This window comes from Palaemon carinicauda, chromosome 39 (assembly GCF_036898095.1).
Source record: "Palaemon carinicauda isolate YSFRI2023 chromosome 39, ASM3689809v2, whole genome shotgun sequence".
NCBI classification, from domain to species: Eukaryota; Metazoa; Arthropoda; class Malacostraca; order Decapoda; family Palaemonidae; genus Palaemon; species Palaemon carinicauda.
Genome location: NC_090763.1, coordinates 65,768,599 through 65,789,489, shown reverse-complemented (window position 1 = coordinate 65,789,489; position 20,891 = coordinate 65,768,599). Strand labels below are relative to the sequence as shown.

General features: G+C 33.9%; 1 protein-coding gene across 12 annotated transcripts in view; it reads right to left on the bottom strand.

The window, feature by feature from the left end:
* LOC137631234 (dachshund homolog 1-like) overlaps positions 1-6,663 on the bottom strand; it is a 127,789-nt gene extending 121,126 nt beyond the window's left edge. For all 12 annotated transcript variants that reach the window (XM_068363002.1, XM_068363004.1, XM_068363007.1 and 9 more), the window contains exon 1: positions 5,918-6,663. In XM_068363002.1, coding sequence (XP_068219103.1) covers positions 5,918-6,564 — 647 coding nt within the window. In that variant the 5' untranslated portion in view covers positions 6,565-6,663. The remainder of the gene's footprint in view (positions 1-5,917) is intronic.
* Between the last annotated feature and the right edge of the window lie 14,228 nt (positions 6,664-20,891).

Below are 20,891 nucleotides of genomic sequence, written 5' to 3'. Positions count from 1 at the left end.
ATATAAAAATAAAACTATATAAAAAATTTGAAATCATTTCAAAATAGGCTAACTTCAAATATCCCGTAATTTTATGATAACTTCAATTTCAACAATTGATAAATGGAATAAATACGAGAATCTAAATAAATGGAAGGATGATATGATTAACCATAACTTATAAAACTGTACCGGTAGACTTAGGTGATAACTTTAATGTTAAAAACCAAAAGATAGGATATTCTGACCTTTTTTTTATTTTAAATTCTTCAAAATAATTTAGATTTCAAAAATAAATCTTCTTCCTCAACCGACGTTACTAATTACAGGTAAATTCACGTGTATTTGAATAAGGCTATACAGTAATAAGAAGAGACAATTCCTACTTGCTTAATATACACAAACATATTCATATAATTCAAACATTAGTCATAAAAATGAGCCGTTGATAAATGAATATTAATTCTACATCAATGTTATTTCAGCAAAAATTATAATAACTGTCATAACTGAAATATTAATAAAAAAAATTCCTAAACTTGCAAACGACACTTAAACGTACAAAATTACTCCTTCAAATTCTAGATCGAATCTACGATATGTTATCTACCTCAACAGAATCCTACTGAAACTCTGCCATAAAGTCATGCTGTTAGCGATCAATAATAGCCCAAGACAGAAATTAAAAGTTGTGCAGTATTAGCAATCAGCAAGAGCAGTTCCACTGGGAACCCCCCAAATTTTTTTAATGAGTTCTAGAATCATCAATACTAGAGTTCTGTCACATACTGAAAAACAACTCAATCCTATTTGGCATCTTGCTATAATAAACATAAATATGAAAAACCACTTACGTATTCATATATATATATATATATATATATATATATATATATATATATGTATATATACATATATATATATATATATGTATATATACATATATATATATATATATATGTATATATACATATATATATATAATATATATATGTATATATATATATGTATATATATATATATATATATATATATATATATATATATATAAATATATATATATATATATATATATATATATATATAAACATCCATTGAATGGCATCATCTATAATATATATTTGTTAATAATAAAGATACAAGAAAAAAAAAAGACAGCCGCCAAAGGTATATCTATCTCTTTATCCCTGCAACTAGCTGTCAGCTAACGACGAAGCCGACTGGCGGTATCCAATGACGGCAATTACGGAAACTCTCCCTATTTGCAAATCGCTAATGAGACACGAGTAAAGAAACCTAAGATACTAGAGTACTCCCCCCCCCACCACAAAACTAAATAACACCCTAACCCCAGTAGTTCCGTAGAAACCCGCACACACACACAAACATCTTCATCTCCAGATGCATAACAGTATACATACATGGGGCCGTCTCTCTCTCTCTCTCTCTCTCTTTCGTCTTCCTCATATCGAATTCGGATATCTAGGATTCAAATTACACGGCACAAATTGATAGCTACCTTGGAGAGAGAGAGAGAGAGAGAGAGAGAGAGAGAGAGAGAGAGAGAGAGAGAGAGAGAGAGAGATTGTCAAATTTTTCATTTCGTAAACATTAGGGGTAGCCTACTTGTCCTTGTCCAAATCACACAATTGCCAACATGTAAATCTGCGAGTGAGACTTGCAAATACACACACACACACAGATATATATATATATATATATATATATATATATATATATATATATATATATATATATATATACCATCCTTGTTTATGTCAAAGAAATTTATTGGACATTGCAAAATAATCAGACCTTGATATATCTATTACTATAGGGAGCGTTTTTGACCGTTATAATTATTCTTATACCATTTGACATCTAATTGATAATATTTGACAGAATGGGAATGAGCAGCACATTATTGTAATACTGTAACATGAAACGACTTTCTACCCTTTTGCAATGATAATCAATTTCCTTCATCAAGTTGAAAAAAGTGGATTGACATTAAAATAACATTAAACGGGAGGTTCTTCGTCCCGACGAATGTGTACGGACAGTCATTCGACGCCGGTAAAGTGAACGATTATTGATTAAATTCGTTGAAGTGGAGAGAGAGAGAGAGAGAGAGAGAGAGAGAGAGAGAGAGAGAGAGAGAGAGAGAGAGAGAGAGAGAGAGAGAGAGAGAGAGAGAAGCTGACTTGAAAAAGACAACTCCCTTCTTCGACAGCCGGCCCTTGCCGCCGCTCATGTCGGCTTAAGATAAAACTCATACCGCTCATCGCCGCTGTTAATCTCTACAACTCTTGGCTACTGTTCCTCTACTAAACAGTGCCATGTGAAATCTAAAAAAGCAAGGAAATGAAGCAAAGAACGGACATAAATCATCCTATATTCAGCAAAATCGGCAATTCTCTTCTCTTAGCGGGGCGAAATGTTAATCGCTCGTCGGCTTCCGATTATAAATAGCTTGGACGTATCTCGACAACGGTGTCCTGGCGTCTTTCTTTATCAACTCACGCGAAATAAAGGTAGGATCGCATTATAAAAAGACTATCAAGTTAGTTATCAATTTATACGAAACGTGGAGCAACACAAGGACATAGCATTGGAGTTGTACTTTGAATGGTGTAAAGTTTCATATGACAAACATGGTTTACTTCTCCAAATCACTGACATACATATTATTATTATTATTAAATGCTAAGCTACAACCCTAGTTGGAAAAACAGGATGCTATAAGCCCAGGGGCTCCAATAGGGAAAATAGCCCAGTGAAGAAAGGAAACAAGGAAAAATAAAATATTTTAAGAACAGCAAAACCATTGCAATAAACATTTCCTATCTAAAATATAAAAACTTTAACAAAACAAGAGGAAGAGAAACTAAATAGAACAGTGTGCTATAGTATAGCATATGTACGTCAGCTATACCTGCGTAACAATTAGAGGAATATCAATTCAAAATTAAATTATTAACAACAAATTCACTGTCCTGTTCTGAACGCAAATGAATCGTTCTTCATCTCTCATGGGATTCAGTAAACAGAAGGACCTATATCATCTCACTAGCCACTATAGATTTCGTAGATATGAGTGAGTGTGTGTTTGTGTGTGATCTCAATGGCCACAATAGATCTGCCTGGCAGCTTTTGGCCACGGTGGTTGGTATTATGAATTAGAAAAGGGGCTGGTAAACTATCCACAAAAGAAAAAGAGTAGGGCGAGAGACGACCGCCCGCTGATGTGGTCATTTAAGTGGTGACAATTAACCACTCGGCCCTCATTGTAATACCTATTTAAGAGGGGTCACGGCTGCTCTAGTAGTAATTAGCTTCGCCCCGGATATGAAGTCCTTCCTCAAACGTAAGTTGATTATTCGCAATACATGTTTAAAACTATGATAAAAGTGAGATAATCAATTTTATCCTCAAACCTAAGTTGAATATTCACAAGACAATATTTGAAATCATGATAACTGTGAGATAATCAATTCTTTCCTCAAATGTAAGTTAAATATTCACACTACATAATATTTAAAATCATGATAACTGAGATAATCAATTCTTTCTTCAAACGTAAATTGAATATTCACACTACATAATATTTGAAATCATGATAATATTGTGATAATCAAATCTATCCTCAAATATAAGTTGAATATTCAAAAGACATGATATTTGAAATCATGATAACTATAAGATAATCAATTCTTTCTTCAAACGTAAGTTGAATATTCAAAAGACATAATATTTGAAATCATGATAATTGAGATAATCAAATCTATCCTCAAATATAAGTTGAATATTCAAAAGACATATTTGAAATCATGATAACTATAAAATAATCAATTCTTTCCTTAATTGAAGGTGGCATATTTACAAGACATAATATTTGAATCATGATAACTGAGATAATCTCAGGATTAGAAAATAATAGAAAAAATAAATAAATCGCATCAAACTGTAGTCTCCTTCAGTTGTATAAATGTCTCAAATTTATAATCGGCATGAATCAAGGTAGTCCCAATTAAATATCGTATAATCTAAGATAATCAAATATCTTATAATCTAAAATCAAAAGCTATCATAACCAACTTCCGATTCTCCCAAAATACAAAGGTATCACAATCGGTAACAATAATATCAACCGTAAAAAAAAAATCTAATTGAAATAGCAACTAATCCTTCAAAAAAAGAAATTCTCACAATCAGCCATATCAACCCAAAATAGTCCCATGGATCAAGAGGCTCTCTCTCACAATCAGCCTCTACATTCCAAATCTCCCACCAGAAAAAAAAAAGAAAAAAAAGGTGCCTCAGCAATAACAAACTCCCTTTTCTTCTCCCAAGTATTCGTCGTTCATCACCTCACACGCACAAGCTCCCTCTGCGCAGCCCTCCGCCTTGAGTTCTTATTTAATATTGTGCAAAACTGTTATTGTGCAAAGGGCCACAATAAGTCTGTGCAAAAGCATGTGGCTAATGTGCAATAAAGTAGGACAACGGACGTGAAATAGCCTCAGGTTGACGCTGGCTTTACACCCCCCCCCCTCTCCTACCAACCCCTCCTTCTCCACACCACTAAGAGCCCTCTGTCTCCCCTCATCCTCCTCACTACCCCCAGGCCCCCCTTCTCTCTCCTCCTACACATCTACATCCACTTTTGGCCCTAACTCCTTTCTTTCTCCCCCACCTACTCTTTCTCCAATTCCTTGCTCCTCCTCCCCCCTATCCCACTACCACTTGTCGTTACAGGCCTCTTGCAGTGACATTATTTGCTCATATCTGGGAGGGGAGGGGAGGGGAGGTCCAAGGGTGCCAACAGGCTTTTTATAAGGGGGGGGGGGGAGCCGTCATACAAACACATAAACCACCACTCAAATTAAAGTATATAAATGTGAATCGTTTATATTTTGTCGCATGAAATAAAAAATCGATTGTAAACTAGTAGATAAAGTTCGTGTCTGCGTCATAGAGGGGGCTGTGCATCATAGGGATGTATGTATGAATGTATATATGTGTATATATATATACATATATATATATATATATATATGTATATATATATATGTATATATATATATGTATATATATATATATATATATATATATATATATATATATATATATATATATTAAGCACACGTGGAAACATGCATAACTGAATCTGGTAGCTACATTTATTTCCGAGAATGTGCTTGAATGTGCAGACGCTCCCATGAACATATGAAATTTAGTATCTAATATTTAAAAAAAAAAACGACTAATTACCATTAAAATAATTAAATGTCCATTCACGACCATATGGTATTGTATTCCCACTAAACTTCATATGAAATTGCAATTAATGTTTCGTTAATCCTTAATTATATGGAACACGATACATGGTAACAATTGTCATTTAAATTAAACAATTATTATAAAATTAAGAACATTATAAATCACTTCGGCTTAAAACTCTCAAGATCTGTAGTTATAAAATTAAATCAATTTTCATTATATTCCTTAAAATCTATAATTGTTACCTAAAGAAAATTTTAATAACTTGACCAGCATTTTCAACTCAAAACCCGGTAATTCACAGACCTAAATTTAATAAAAGCGTTTGCTAAAGCAACTTGAATCAATAACTGGCTAATACTCCCGGTAAGGCATATTCCTCCCCTCTTTCTCAATTACTGGACGCTTTTTAAAAATCAATATGAACGCATCAAGCTATAACTCTCAGTTTTGGCCGACAACACTTGAAAGCGTCCTACTGAAATCTCACATTCAATTTTAGAACTAAGAAGTCCCTTATCGCTGGCCGGCGACAGCCATCTCTCGAGTCCTATACAAGACCACAGCGACATTTTAAGGAGTGACTTATCTTAACCTCTAAGTGATGAACTTAATGAACTAGCAATGTCAACGAAACCGGTCACGTGACACGTACCTTGCAGTGGTGCAGTCCTTGTAGAGAATGTCGAAGTGCTTGATGCAGAGGAGTTTGCACCTGTTGACGCCGGGCTGGATGGCACCTAGGCCTCTCAGGATGCGGACTTGGTCCACATTGCACACGAGCGGCTCGATGCCAAGGCGCTTGAGCTTGGTGTAGACGGTGTGTAGGCCCCCCACCAGGTGCTTCAAGAAAATCTCGAAGGCCTGCGGCAGGCAGAGCATCGTGTCGCCGTTAATGATGAAGGCGGCCACTTTAGCGCCCCGGTAGTCCACAATTTTGCACTCATGGCTCTCCGAAGAGGGCACTGGCGGTGGAGAATGGTACTGTCTGGGGAAGTCTTTAAGTCCGGCCAAGAGCGAGGACATGGGAGGGTCGGAACCCAGGTGAAATTGATGAGGGATGCCGCCTCCGAGCATGCCATGTCTGTAGTGTCCTAATCCCGACGGCGACGACGTGGGAAGGGGTACCGACGGCGGTAACTGCGACGTGAGGCTCTGGACTTGCGACACAGCCGCCAGTAGGTGCGACGCCAGGGAAGTCGATGACGGAGGAGAGGGACTTTTGTGTGGCGGTGACGAGGCTACAGGTCGAGGTCCGCCTTGGGCAGCAGCTGAGGGCTCCATTAGGGCCTCTGTACTCATAGTGTCTCTGTTCAGTCGTATAATACACGTCCGCACCCCACCACCAAGACACACACACTCATACGCCCTCAGATACAAACTACAACTCTACAACTGCTATTGGATCGGATTTCAAATCGAATAGTTACAAAAATCAAACAATCAACTGATAGCTGGCTCACTCAATTATTTGCGTTGCGAGTGCCATTATGATTGGTTGTTGGGGTGCTAGAGTGGCGGGGCTTCGAACCTCATTGGTGGAAGGGCGGGTGTAAGGGCGGGGCTTTTCTGCGCGCACCGAGGGGAGGAGCGTCTCCTTTCAGTCGGAGGCCAGCAGGCGGCACGGCAAGAAACGTCGCGACGCTGTATCTCCTTCGATCGTCGCCGACTGTGGATGTCTTTTATAGACGATAGTTGAAGATTTTATAATATTAAACCTCATGATTAAATGACACTTGTGTATCATTTATTGTTGATTGATTTTATTAGAATATGTATGCTGTAATGAAGCAAGCAAGTTTGCGTATATGTATTATGACTATAATATTTATGAAGATACAGTATGTGTTGGCATAACACATTGACTGCTGAATATGACCGACCATATAATAGATATTTGAATCTAATCAGTGCATAGGCTTTTAATAGTTACAAACACTAGTTTTATTTGTGTTATCTTTACAGCAAACTGTATTGTACGAAGTTCATATTTATGCCGTACCACATTAAGATCACAAAGCTGATGGGTATCTTATATCGGTTAGATGATCGAAATATTTTGTCTTAATTTTTACTGATTTACGGATACGATATATATAGTAAAGCTGAACAAATGTCCTTAGTTATGTATAGATTAGGCCTATATGTAATTAATGTCATGATCAGTTTCATCTTCCCAATTACACTCGTCAATGTTAGAATATCTTGTTAATCTTTTTATATGTGCCTTTATTATCATCATATGTAGAAAAAAAACTACTATAGTAAATAAAATCACGAGAAATTTAAACCTTCGGTCTGAAATATTTTACGACCGTTGGTAACGATACACTGTGGCTCTGTAGTAAACTTAGGTTATATCTATATATATATATATATATATATATATATATATATATATATATATATATATATAAATATGTGTGTGTGTGTGTGTTTGTGTTATACACTTACTATGTGTACGTAAGCGTGTTTACTTAGACCTATTGTCCCCTGGAGTTGAAGACCCCAATGATGTCATGATACTCAGCCAGTTTATACGTGCGTTGTTCACATCAATGTTTTATAGAAGAAATGTAATAGCAGGGGAACATACACATTAATATTATACATGTGTGTATAAATACTATTAGTTTTCAATTCTGGCACATTACATACGAATTGTTGATGAAACTAAAATTTTATAAGAATTTTGTAAAGGTTTCTGAATATTTAGCCGAGGTCAGGAGCTAAATATTACATGGGATTATGTCTCTCCTAATTCCACGTAACCTTTTAAAATAAATCAAATAATATGAGCTTTAGACGATAAATTGAAGCGTTGGCAACTTTTATGATTAATTCAGTTTTGTACAGTTGAGTGCTCCGTTTATATCAAATTATATATATATATATATATATATATATATATATATATATATATATATATATATATATATGTGTGTGTGTGTGTGTGTGTCCTAATTGCGAATTATTCTAAGTAAAAATCAGCATTACGACGATGTTAAATAAAATAATTGAACAATGATAATGTAATAAGATAGCGAGAGATTATCAACATCACCACAATTAATTAAGAATAAGAAACTCAATACATATAAAACGAAGAGAAACATTACTAAAAATGTTCTATTTATCAAAGCATATCCTCCTAACAACGTCCACCACTCAAACAATCCAATCATTATATATATATATATATATATATATATATATATATATATATATATATATATAAATATATATATTCTTATATATATATATATATATATATATGTATATATATATACATATATATATATATATATATATATATTCATATATATATATATATATATATATATATATATATATATATATATATATATATTATACGTGTTGTGTGTATGTTTGTGTGTGTGCGTAGGCTATATGTATAATCAAATGTAATAGATGGCGCTATGTATCATTAACAGTACGTGATGAAAAAAATTGTATACGATGATAAATTTTACGCTCAATTAAAACAAGACTTTGATTTCAAACTACTTTCTGTTAGTTCAAAGTGTTTTTCTACTCAATTTTAATCTAAGAATTGGAAATATCTTTATGCAAATATGTGCATTGTTATAAACTCATGCCGGATTTATAGGCTTACGGGGGAATCAATAATTCTTTATTAAGGTAATTAATAGTAGAGTAAATACTGATAAAGAAATAAGAGCGAAATAAACAAAAACAAATGAAGGATATGTGATAAGGCTGATAATGGTGACCTTACTTATGTGCTTGATTTTGAACCGTTAACTCACTGAATTAGTTAATAAATTGAATATTATTTATGTACTTGGCCCGATTTTATTCTACATCTATACTATTGGTCTATCGAAAATACTACAAAGGCATGGTGTGAAGTTCAAACTATTTGCGGATGACACAATTTTACTTCTCCATAAATGATATAGACGATACTATTGAAACTCTAAACCGAATCCTTGATAGTGTTAGAGAATGGATGACAATTGAACAACTAAAATTAAATAAGAACAAAACTGAGTTTGTGGTGGAGAGAAAGAGAAACACTGTGAGAAGCTTGGGTGATATTCAAATAAACATAAATAATGACTCAGTGCCAATATCTATGAGTGTTCGTGATCTAGGCGTATTTCTTGATGGCAACTAGTCTTCCGATGCCTAATTAAACAATGAAGTAAAAACTGCTGGTTATCCTCTAAGAAATCCTGATTTTATATAAAAAAAAAAAAAAAAAATACCCGGATGAAACTAGTGATAAACTGTGTGATTTCCAGAATTGACTACTGTAACTCCATCTTCTACAATCTACCAAAAGTTCAACTTGAGAAATTACAAAACATAATATACAGAGGAGCAAGACTGATGAAAGGTGTCCCACCTAGAGAGAGGATCACTCCTATACTAATTTATCTACATTGGCTTCCGATTAAAGCGAGAATTTAATTTAAAATATGTACAATAACCCACAAAGTTATCAGAACCGGTCGTCCAAAATGTCTAAGAGAATTGCTACATATTATGTAACCAACAAATCGTCCTGACATGAGACTAGTCTCAGATGATTTCAAACTATCAGAACATAGAAACATGTGTACTTGAGTCTAGAGCCTTTAAATATGCGGCCCCGAGACTATACAATAGGCTCCCATGAGACATCCGAATAATTGAAGATACTAAGGCTCTAAAGAGGAAACTGAAGACATTCTTATTCTGCGAGTGTTTCGATTTATGATGATCTAACAGTAAGCGAGTAATACGCATTGTGAAATGTTAAATGCTCCCGAATGAACATTATAAAACAAACGTGGAGTTCCTGTAGAGTAAGGTTCCCCTGCTGTACACGATCAGATAAGCAGCCCTTGAAGTAAAGTAAAGTACCATAAAATGTGGCAACGTCCTTGACTGGTGATCGCCAGACTGAGGTTCGAGTCCTACTCAAACTTGTTAGTTCCTTTGGTCGAAGCAGCCACACCATCCTTTTGAGTTAAGGAAGGGGGATTTGGGGGAGCTTATAGGTCTATCTGCTAAGTCATCAGCAGCCATTGCCTGGCCCTCTTCGGTTCTAGCTTAGGTGGAGAAGGGGCTTGGCCGCTGATCATATGTATATAAGGTCAGTCTCTAGGACATAGTCCCGCTTGATAGGGCAATGTCACTGCCCCTTGCTTCTGCCATTCATGAGTGGCATTTAAACCTTTAAACCAACACGGGCTACAGAATTGCAAGAGTCCGTGCCGGGCCAGAAAGGCCACGCAATCTACACCAACAACTGAATATATGTGCTTTACGAAGGCCGTCGGCATGGGAATCAAACATATTAAATAGTCAGAAGTTGTCGGATAATGATGTTTGTTGAACGCGGAATATACTGTAGTACGTATGGGGGGGGGGGGGGAGCCTAAGTTTTAAGGGAATACCAATTCCATCTAATTATTCTTCATAGGAACTATTATTATTATTATTATTATTAGCTAATCTACAACCAAAGTTAGAAAAGCAAGATGCTATAAGCCCAAGGTCTCTAACAGGGAAAAGTAGTCCAGTAAGGAAAGGAAACAAGGAAAAATAAAATATTTTAAGAACAACAACACCACCAAAATAAATATTTCCTATATTGGAGTTTTATTATATCATATATTTTGATTGTTTTGGACAACTTATAATTAATTAATGTAAAATCTGCTTATCTTTGATATTGGTACAGTACTCGTGGTTGTAATTACTTCGTCATTGTATTTGAATTTCGTATTTGTATGCATATCATAAATGGAAATTAGCTTTTAGTAATGTTTCTCTTCGTTTTAGATGTACACAGTTATTATCATTATCATTATTACTATCGAAGCTACAACCCTAGCTGGAAAAGCAAGATGCTATAAGCCCAGGGGCTCCAACAGGGAAAAATAGCCCAGTGAGGAAAGGAAATAAGGAAATAAATAAATGAAGAGAACAAATTAACAATAAATCATTCTAAAAAAAGTAACAACTTCAAAACAGACATGTCATATATAAACTATTAACAACATAAAAAACAAATATGTCATAAATAAACTATAAAAAGACTCATGTCCGCCTGGTCAACAAAAAAGCATTTGCTCCAACTTAGAACTTTGAAGTTCTACTGATTCAACTACCCGATTAGGAAGATCATTCCACAACTTGTTTACTTGTGATGTTGATTATCTCTCACTATATTACATTATCATTGTTCAGTTATTTCGTTAATTATCATCATAATCAACAACATGTTAATTGAAGAATCTCATTCAACTTGTTCACCGGCCAAGAGGTCAAGCAAGGTTACCTACATCGCCTCTTGCCAACCTAACCAACCTGTTCATGTTACCGCCTGACGTCACACTTTTTTTTTCTTTTTTTTTTGGGCTCATAATCTGTATTTCATTCATAAAAGTGAACGGGTTTTACTCATCCATCTAAGGTTAATATCTTTTGATTAAAAAATAGTATTCGTTCAGTATTAGTTTCTGGCGTCACTCTTTTCACATAATTTCTTTCATAAAATTCCTGAGCTTTTTGTTCTCTTACTAATAGTGAGAACAAGTTTATTCTCTTTTCATGCAACTCTTAAAGACGAGTTTATTAATTTCATGCAATACTTGTTCATTGTTGTTCACTACCCTGAAATTGCATTTTTATAAAAGATAAACTGTGCTTTTTAATTGTCTCTTTAAGTGGATAGTATATGATAGTTTTTCATATCGAAAGTTTAAACTAAACCAGATAAGTGCACTGGAAAATGTGTAAATATCACAACCATGTACGGAAAGACGTTAGTATAAAAGACATTCATTCTCTTACAATCAATTCCAAATTCAGAGTATTAATATATGTACACTGACAGAACGAATAAGTCAAATTGTTACTGTTTGAATAACTTTAAATAAACTTAGATACATTATTTTCTGGTTTGTTTATTTAAAAGTTTCGTGAAAAGGAAATGAGAATTGGACAGTGTATAAAGTACTGTTCTCTCTTCTAGGCGATGGGGGTGGGGGTGGGGGGTTTGAAGCAAAATCTGTATGGGGGGGGGGGGGGCAATCGGCTTGTGGGGGCCGATGTGGTAACGTCTCTGACTGGTGAACACCAGACTGGGGTTCGCGTCCCGCTCAAACTCGTCAGTTTCTTTGGTCGCAGCAACCTAACCCTCCTTGTGAGCTAAGGATGGGGAGTTTGGGGGAGCCTATATGGTCTATCTGCTGAGTCATCTGCAGTCACTGCCTGGTCCTCCTTGGTCCTAGCTTGGTTGGATAGGAGTCTTGGGCGCTGATCATATGTACATATGGTCAGTCTCTAGGGCACTGTCACTGTCCCTTGTGTCTGCGATTCACGAGCAGCCTTTAAGCCTTTAATCCCCTTTTTAGTCGATTGCATATAGCTAGTATTAACTGCCTAATAAGAATGAGTCACTATCAAATAGTAATTCTATGAGCTGTCGTTCTATGTCAAGGGAGTTGGATAAGATAAACGTTAGCATAGAATTGGATAATGATGAATAATAATGTTGTTGATACATGTTCATTTGCGGGGGAAACAAGGAAATCATTGACATTGATAATGATCAAGGAAATGATTTGTTTCCCTTACGGAGGAAACGAGGAAATGATAGAAATTGATAGTATTTAAGGAAATATTTTGATTTTATAGATAGAAATGTAAAGAAAATAGACCAGATCTAAGTTAATTATAAAGCCTCCTACAAAACAATAAACCTTTCTTTCTGACGAGTGACACCATTGGGTTATCTATAAACTCGTACTGCACATGTTCCATACACGTTCGTACACCGTAACGGTTTTGATTTGTTTTATCTGATCACTCGCTCTTGCCCTGCGCCTGTTATATACCAACCTGTGTTATCATGCTAGCTCATGTTTTATTGTGTTTGATTTTTTTATGACGTTCTTGCTCGCACATCGCTGTATAGAAACCCGATGATTGTTTAATAAAGTTTAGTTGCATTCACCTCGCCTCTCAGTTATCAACTAATTGCCGTATCCGCTCAAACTTGTCTTCAGGGGATGTATATATATATATATATATATATATATATATATATATATATATATATATATATATATATATATATACAGTATATACCGCTAGAGAATTATGGGGTTTTTTGACTAGCCAGACAGTACTACATTGGATACTTCTCTTTGGTTTGGTTACGGTTAATTTACCCTTTCCCCACACACACACACACACAAACACATACACATAGTCTGGCCTATTCTTTACATATTCTCTTCTGTCCTCATACACCTGACAACACTGAGATAACCAAACAATTCTTCCTCACGCAAGGGGTTACTGCACTGTAATTGTTCAGTGGCCACTTTTCTTTTGGTTAAGGGTAGAAGAGACTCTTAGCTATGGAAAGCAGCTCTTCTAGGAGAAGGACACTCCAAAATCAAACCATTGTTCTCTAGTCTTGGGTAGTCTTTGTACCATGGTGTCCCACTGTCTTGGGTTAGAGTTCTCTTGCTTGAGGGTACACTTGGGCACGCTGCGTCAATATGCGTTGGGGGAGATGGTGATGATGATGATGACAATTGGAACTAATGGCTTTATTGTTTCAGATGATGAAGTGCTCGCCATTTCAAGTCGAATAATTTAGATCTTCGCAAATTATTATTATTATTATTATTATTATTATTATTATTATTATTATTACTTGCTAAGCTACAACCCTAGTTGGAAAAGCAGGATTATATAAGGCCAGGGGCTCCAACAGGGAAATAACCCAGTGAGGAAAGGAAACAGGAATAAATGAAATATTTTAAGAACAGTAACAACATTAAAACAAATATCTCCTATATGAACTTTAAAAAACTAACAAAAGAAGAAGAAGAGAAATTAGTTAGAATAGTGTGCCCTATTGTACCCTCAATTCTCGCTTTACTCATTTCTCCCTTTCTTCTCCATCCGCTGCCTCTGTTTTCCATAATTCAATCAACAATTCCTCGAAGTAGATGTTGGTTTAGACCTCACTAAACCAAATAGGCACACTATTCTATCTTATTTCTCGTCTCCCTGTTTTTTTAAGTTTTCATAGTTTATATAATAGGAACGATCTATTTTAATGTTGTTACTGTTTTTAAAATATTTTATTTTAATTGTCATGTAGTTTATTTATGTCCTTATTTTCTTTCTTCACTGTACTATTTTTTTTTGCTTTTGAAGCCCTTGGGCTTATAGCATCCTACTTTTCCAACTAGGGTTGTAGACTAACTAACTAACTAATAATAATAATAATAATAATAATAATAATAATAATAATAGGCATTTAGTTATTCGTTCACATTCGCTGCTATAAGAGAAACTTATAAACAACTTTTAATGAGAGTCTGATTGATGCCTCTCCCGTCGGCCTTCCTATTGAAAAGAAACGAAATCAGTTTATGGGTATCGCAAAAAAAAAAAAAATCCAGAATTTGTAAAAGAAAATATATTGGACGTGAATAACTTTTACATTAGGAATGATGCAATTGATATTTTTGCTTTTAAAAAATGTATATGACTCTTTTTATTTCATGAAACGCATAGCTCCATATGCCAAGTTATTTTGATTTTAGATTTCACGAATTTTGATTATAATTATAATTGTAATTAGATAAGTTATAATCACGAATTTCCTGTGTCTATAATTTTTAATAAACTATTTCCCGGTGTCTAAAACCTATCATAACATATATGAATGTCTTTATACGAACATCTTTCTTATATTACAGTTACATTTATATATAAAAGTATAAAAGGAAGAGAGAGATAGAGAGAGAGAGAGAGAGAGAGAGAGAGAGAGAGAGAGAGAGAGAGAGAGAGAGAACGCACAAATCAATGAGTTTTAGTTTAAAACTCTAAGTTTATTACACGCCACTTATCATTACGGAACTTATCTTGGGATCTGACCAGAGCACATTATTATTATTATTATTATTATTATTATTATTATTATTATTATTATTATTTAGTCATACTATTTGTATGGGACAAGCCTAAATTATTAACTTAAAAAGCTTCCCAAAGTTTGTAGAAAGAGATGAAAAAAAAAGGACACTTGCAAATCATATTGTACAAGACAACATATACGTAACATAAAAGCGAAATAAAGACAGTAAGGATTTGTAAGTTCAATCAAGTAAACACAGAAACAGCACTGCCATTTTTTATGAACGACATCATTGTAAATCATTTTCCTCTTCATTTGAAGGAAAATTGCCCCTCAAAAAATACCATGAATTAATTTCTAACACTTGCAGCAATTTTCCCACCATACACTTTGTTCACAATGAAGAGCTGGTCCCGAGAAAGCTAGATCCTCCTAGTTTCTCAAAAAATCTATAAGGGTTGGGTTGCTAGTCAACCAGTAATCTCATTATGATAAAGCCAGTTACCAGACTGATGGAAAATTACAGGCGCGTTCCTTGTACATGATTTATTGTTAATTTGTTCTCATCATTTATTTATTTCCTTATTTCCTTTCCTCACTGGACTATTTTTCCCTGTTGGAGCCCTTGGGCTTATAGCATCTTACTTTTCCAAGTGGGGTTGTAGCTTGGCTAATAATAATAATAATAATAATAATAATAATAATAATAATAATAATAATAATAATAATAATAATAATAATTACTAACATCTGAAATGTAATTTGTAGAAATTTGAAGTTGCAATTACCAGGAAAGATTTGCTTGAATTAAAAAACGATTTATAACACTAAGAAGAAAAACGAGCGACTGACGTGAAAGTAGGTAACAGTGGAATGAATGATGATAAGAATGGAATGTCTGCCCACGCGTCGTGATGGAATGAAAAAATAAAAGGGAATGCAAGACTTAAATATAGAGTTGGGCATGATTATAGAATGACAGATAATAGGTGATAAATTCTCACAATGAAAGAATCTACTTGAATTAAGCTGAGGGAGAAACTAAATTAAGGAACACGGTGTGGGGTAGGGGAGGGAGGGTACACGAAGGTGAGCCAGGGTTTAAATTTTTAAGGAAATTACCTTAGTTTGAGGTCATTTTCAGGGTTTCAAGGTAATTCTAAGGTAATTTCGGTTTTACTAGCCTAAAGTTTAAGGAAATTGGAAAAAGATTTAGGATAATCTAAGGTAAAAAGCAGCAACATTTAAGGTAATGGCCACATGGCACATGCTCGAGTTTAAACCCAGGTGACGATTAAAATTAATAACGAATTACTTTTATATGAAGTTAGAAACCATCTTGAATTATCTGCCAACATATGAGGTAGCCATAATTTTATCTGTCTGAACAGAATGATAAATAATAATAAAATGATTAAAAACCATTTGCCTTCTGTTTCCGAAGGTTCGCTACCGCCTCGCGATCTTCGGGAAGTCTTAATGTCCCCCAATGACCATCTAAGAGGTTTATGGATGGTCTAATAAGCAGGAGGGTTGTTAAAAACTTTAGGCAGAGAGAGAGAGAGAGAGAGAGAGAGAGAGAGAGAGAGAGAGAGAGAGAGAGAGAGAGAGAGAGACTTGTGCTGAGACCTGCAAGACGGTGTTGGGAGGGCAAGAGGGTCTTGTGGGGGAGGGGAGGGGGGAGGGGAGCGAAATATTTTCCCCTTCATTTTCAGATGCTTTGAGTTCGTTTTACCTGTCAGTGCTGTATGATCAATATTGCAGAGAAAGGAGTAAGAGAAGGCTGCAAGGGAGTGAGAAACGCTTTCAAAGAAGTGAGATAGGACTGCAGGATTGCAAGGAATTGAGAGAGAGAGAGAGAGAGAGAGAGAGAGAGAGAGAGAGAGAGAGAGAGAGAGAGAGAGAGAGAGAGAGAGAGAGAGAGGTAGCAAAGGAAGGAGAGATTGTTTAAATACAGTGAGATAGGGATGCAGGATTGCAAAAAAATGAAAGAGAGAAGGTTGCAAAGGAAGAAGACACTGGCAAAGTAAGATAGCACTGCAATCATTACAATGAGAGAGAGAGAGAGAGAGAGAGAGAGAGAGAGAGAGAGAGAGAGAGAGAGAGAGAGAGAGAGAGAGAGAGAGGTGATTGCCAATAAAAAAATGTAGGTTTGGACTTGCAAGGGAATAAGAGAACTTACAATGCAATGAGAAAAGGATCATTAAGGAGATAAAGAAAGTTGTATAATAATGAAAAATTGTTGCACAGTAAAAGAGTAGTGACAAAAGGTTGCAATGATTAATAAAGGATTACAACATTTTAAGAAGTTTATCGAGAAGGAAAAATAATTGTAAAGATGTTGGAAAAATTTGTTAAGATCAAAAGGAAGATTGCAAAGGAGCGAAAATATTTTAGTAAGGAGCGGAAAAATTGCAAAAGGGTTGCAGGTATTTATAAAGGAGCGATTTATAATTACAAAATGATAATAGGGAGAGAGAGAGAGAGAGAGAGAGAGAGAGAGAGAGAGAGAGAGAGGAGAGAGAGGAGAGAGAGAGAGAGAGATTGTAGCAAAAAGTGATGTAGGACTGCGAGATTGCAAAGGAAAGAGAGAGAGAGAGAGAGAGAGAGAGAGAGAGAGAGAGAGAGAGAGAGAGAGAGAGAGAGAGAGAGAGAGAGAGGGTGGTGGCATGAAAACGGAAAGTGATGGTATCAGCTGTCAGAAATACTCGTCATTCAACGTAATTAATTTTTTTTTTTAACGGGCGCTGGGTTATTCATTTGATTTAACTGAAATTTTTGCAAGACTTTAAACAAGGTAAATAGATGCTACCGTACAGACTGATTTGGTCTGATCTGGTCTTCAATGCAATGAGTGCATTGGAGACCAGCTCTGACCAGTATGGAAGTTACTGTGATACTGTCATTGCAAAAGAGGTTTATTTGCAATGCTTATGAAACTCGAAGTGTTTATATAACTGTCTAAGCACAGTACCACACAGTATATTATTATTATTATTATTATCATTATTATCATTATTATTATTATTATTATTATTATTAATATCAAAATAATTTTCATCATTATTATTATTATTATTATTATTATTATTATTATTATTATTAACAAAGAGAGGTGTTAACAACTCTGTTTAAGTAACATACTGTTAACAATATTAAGTTTCGTATTAATTATCTCTCATTGGAGACCAGATCTGACCAGTAGAAATACAATTTCTTGATTGGTTGATTGATTTCGTGATCATGGATTACTTAGCGACACTTTACAGACTCTTTTTATACTTTATGTATGAAATATCTGTTTTGATGTTGTTACTGTTTTTAGAATGATTTATTGTTAATTTTTTCTCATCGTATATTTATTTCCTTATATCCTTTCCTCACTCGGATATTTTTCCCCTGTTGGAGCCCTTGGGCTTATAGCATTTTGCTTTTCCAACTAGGGTTGTAGCTTGGCTAATAATAATAATAATAATAATAATAATAATAATAATAATAATAATAATAATAATAATGCGTTCATAGATAACGAAGATGGTGTATTGGAAAGGGAGGTACTTAGCACCGAGGAAGCGAAAGAGTGCAATTGAAACAGAGGGAAATTGTGCAGTGTGTAAAAAGGGGTTCGACGCGTTGCTGATGAATCGCAGAAGTTACCTTTGTGTATTAATTTTTGTCTTATTTCGGGAGACACCTGTTAGGAAAAGCAGATTAATATTAGGTTTATATATATATATATATATATATATATATATATATATATATGTTGATATATGAATATATCTATATATATATATATATATATATAAATAGTATATGTATGTATATGCATATATGATATATATACATATAAATGTATGTATATATATAAAATACATATATATATTATATATATATATATATATATATATATATATATTTATATATGTATGTGTATATCTTCATAATTATATACAATATATATATATATATATATATATATATATAAGATATATATATATATATCGATATCTATATTTATATGTATATACATATATATACATTCATATATATATATTCATATATATATATATATATATATATATATATATATATATATATATATTCATATATATATATATATATATATATATATATATATATATATGCATGTGGGTGTGTTTATTGTCGTAAACTATAATTAAAATCTTAATAAGTAATGTTTTTCTAATATCCAGTTACTTGACATATTTTGTCTATTCTGCTTAACAGCAAATTTATATCAATGTTGTTTTGTGCACAATGTTACATCTAAAAAAAAATCTTCCAACAATACGAGATTCATTATGTTTTACATATCATTGTCTAGGTACTGTACAAGGTGAGCCTCAATTAAAAATTGGAGGAATCATAAATATCTAAATGAGGTCTTTGATGTTCTTGACAGATCCGTATGGCACTGCTGCCGATCGATTCCTGCAATTGCCTGGCGACTCAGTTGAATTATTTCTTTAAAGAGAAATTAATATTCTCTATAGGTCCCCAGGCCTATCAATATTTTGACGCAGGATGGGTGGCTGTGATCATTCCGCATAGAGTGGTAGGTAAGTAAATTAAACAATCTATTTCCGTTCACGTTTCATTCCTTCAAGATAATCGTGCATTTTAATAATTTGATTTTATACCTCTCTTTTTGTTTGCTGATATGTATGTTATCATCATTGTTAAGCGTTAATTCTATTGTGACTTTGTTATCCAGACCTTAGAACTCTGTGGTCAACCTGCTAATTGATGTTTATAATATATCACTGATATTATTGCTTATCTCATCTTTTTTTTTTTTTTTTTACCGATGTCAAAAGTGTAAGATCACTGTACCCTTATTGTAACTCTGTATATGGCTTTTGCTGAAATAAAGATTATTATTATTATTATTATTATTATTATTATTATTATTATTATTATTATTATTATTATTATTATTATTATTATTATTATTATTATATTTATGAAAGCAGTACACGAACGGAGGGAGAAATTAAGATAAAAAGAAACATGTAATTTTACAAAGCATCAGAGATTTATAAATGGACGATACATACCGTTAGTATTTTTAAGTTGTTTCAACAAGTCTATCGAATTGTATATCACCTTTCGATTTGTCCCATTATCACATATAAGTTAGAATGAAAATTACTCCAAATATGTGAGATTTTATTTGCGCAATTGAGTTCGAGTAACTGACATAACGATTTGCTGTTAGGCTAATCGTAAATGATCGTAACTATTATGTTCTTAACTTAGATTAACTGTATCTAACCTAGGCTTAAGTATTCTGTCTAGTGTAGGTCATGGATTTTTTTTACATATGTTTCAGATTATATATTTATTAATGTATTTATTTATCTATTTTTTAAAAAAAAAACAATTCTTATGTTCGTGAACAGACGAGTAATATTTTCTAAAAGCATTTTTAAGAGAGAGAGAGAGAGAGAGAGAGAGAGAGAGAGAGAGAGAGAGAGAGAGAGAGAGAGAGAGAGAGAGAGAGAGAGAGACGTATAATATCTGTAGATATGAAATTATGACATAATATCTTTTAGGGAATATAAGAAAGTTTTAACTTATAATATGTTAGACAAAGATCATTTGGTTGCGTAATGATAGTTGTACGGCTACACGAACGCACATATTTATATTTACACATACACACATATATATATATATAAAT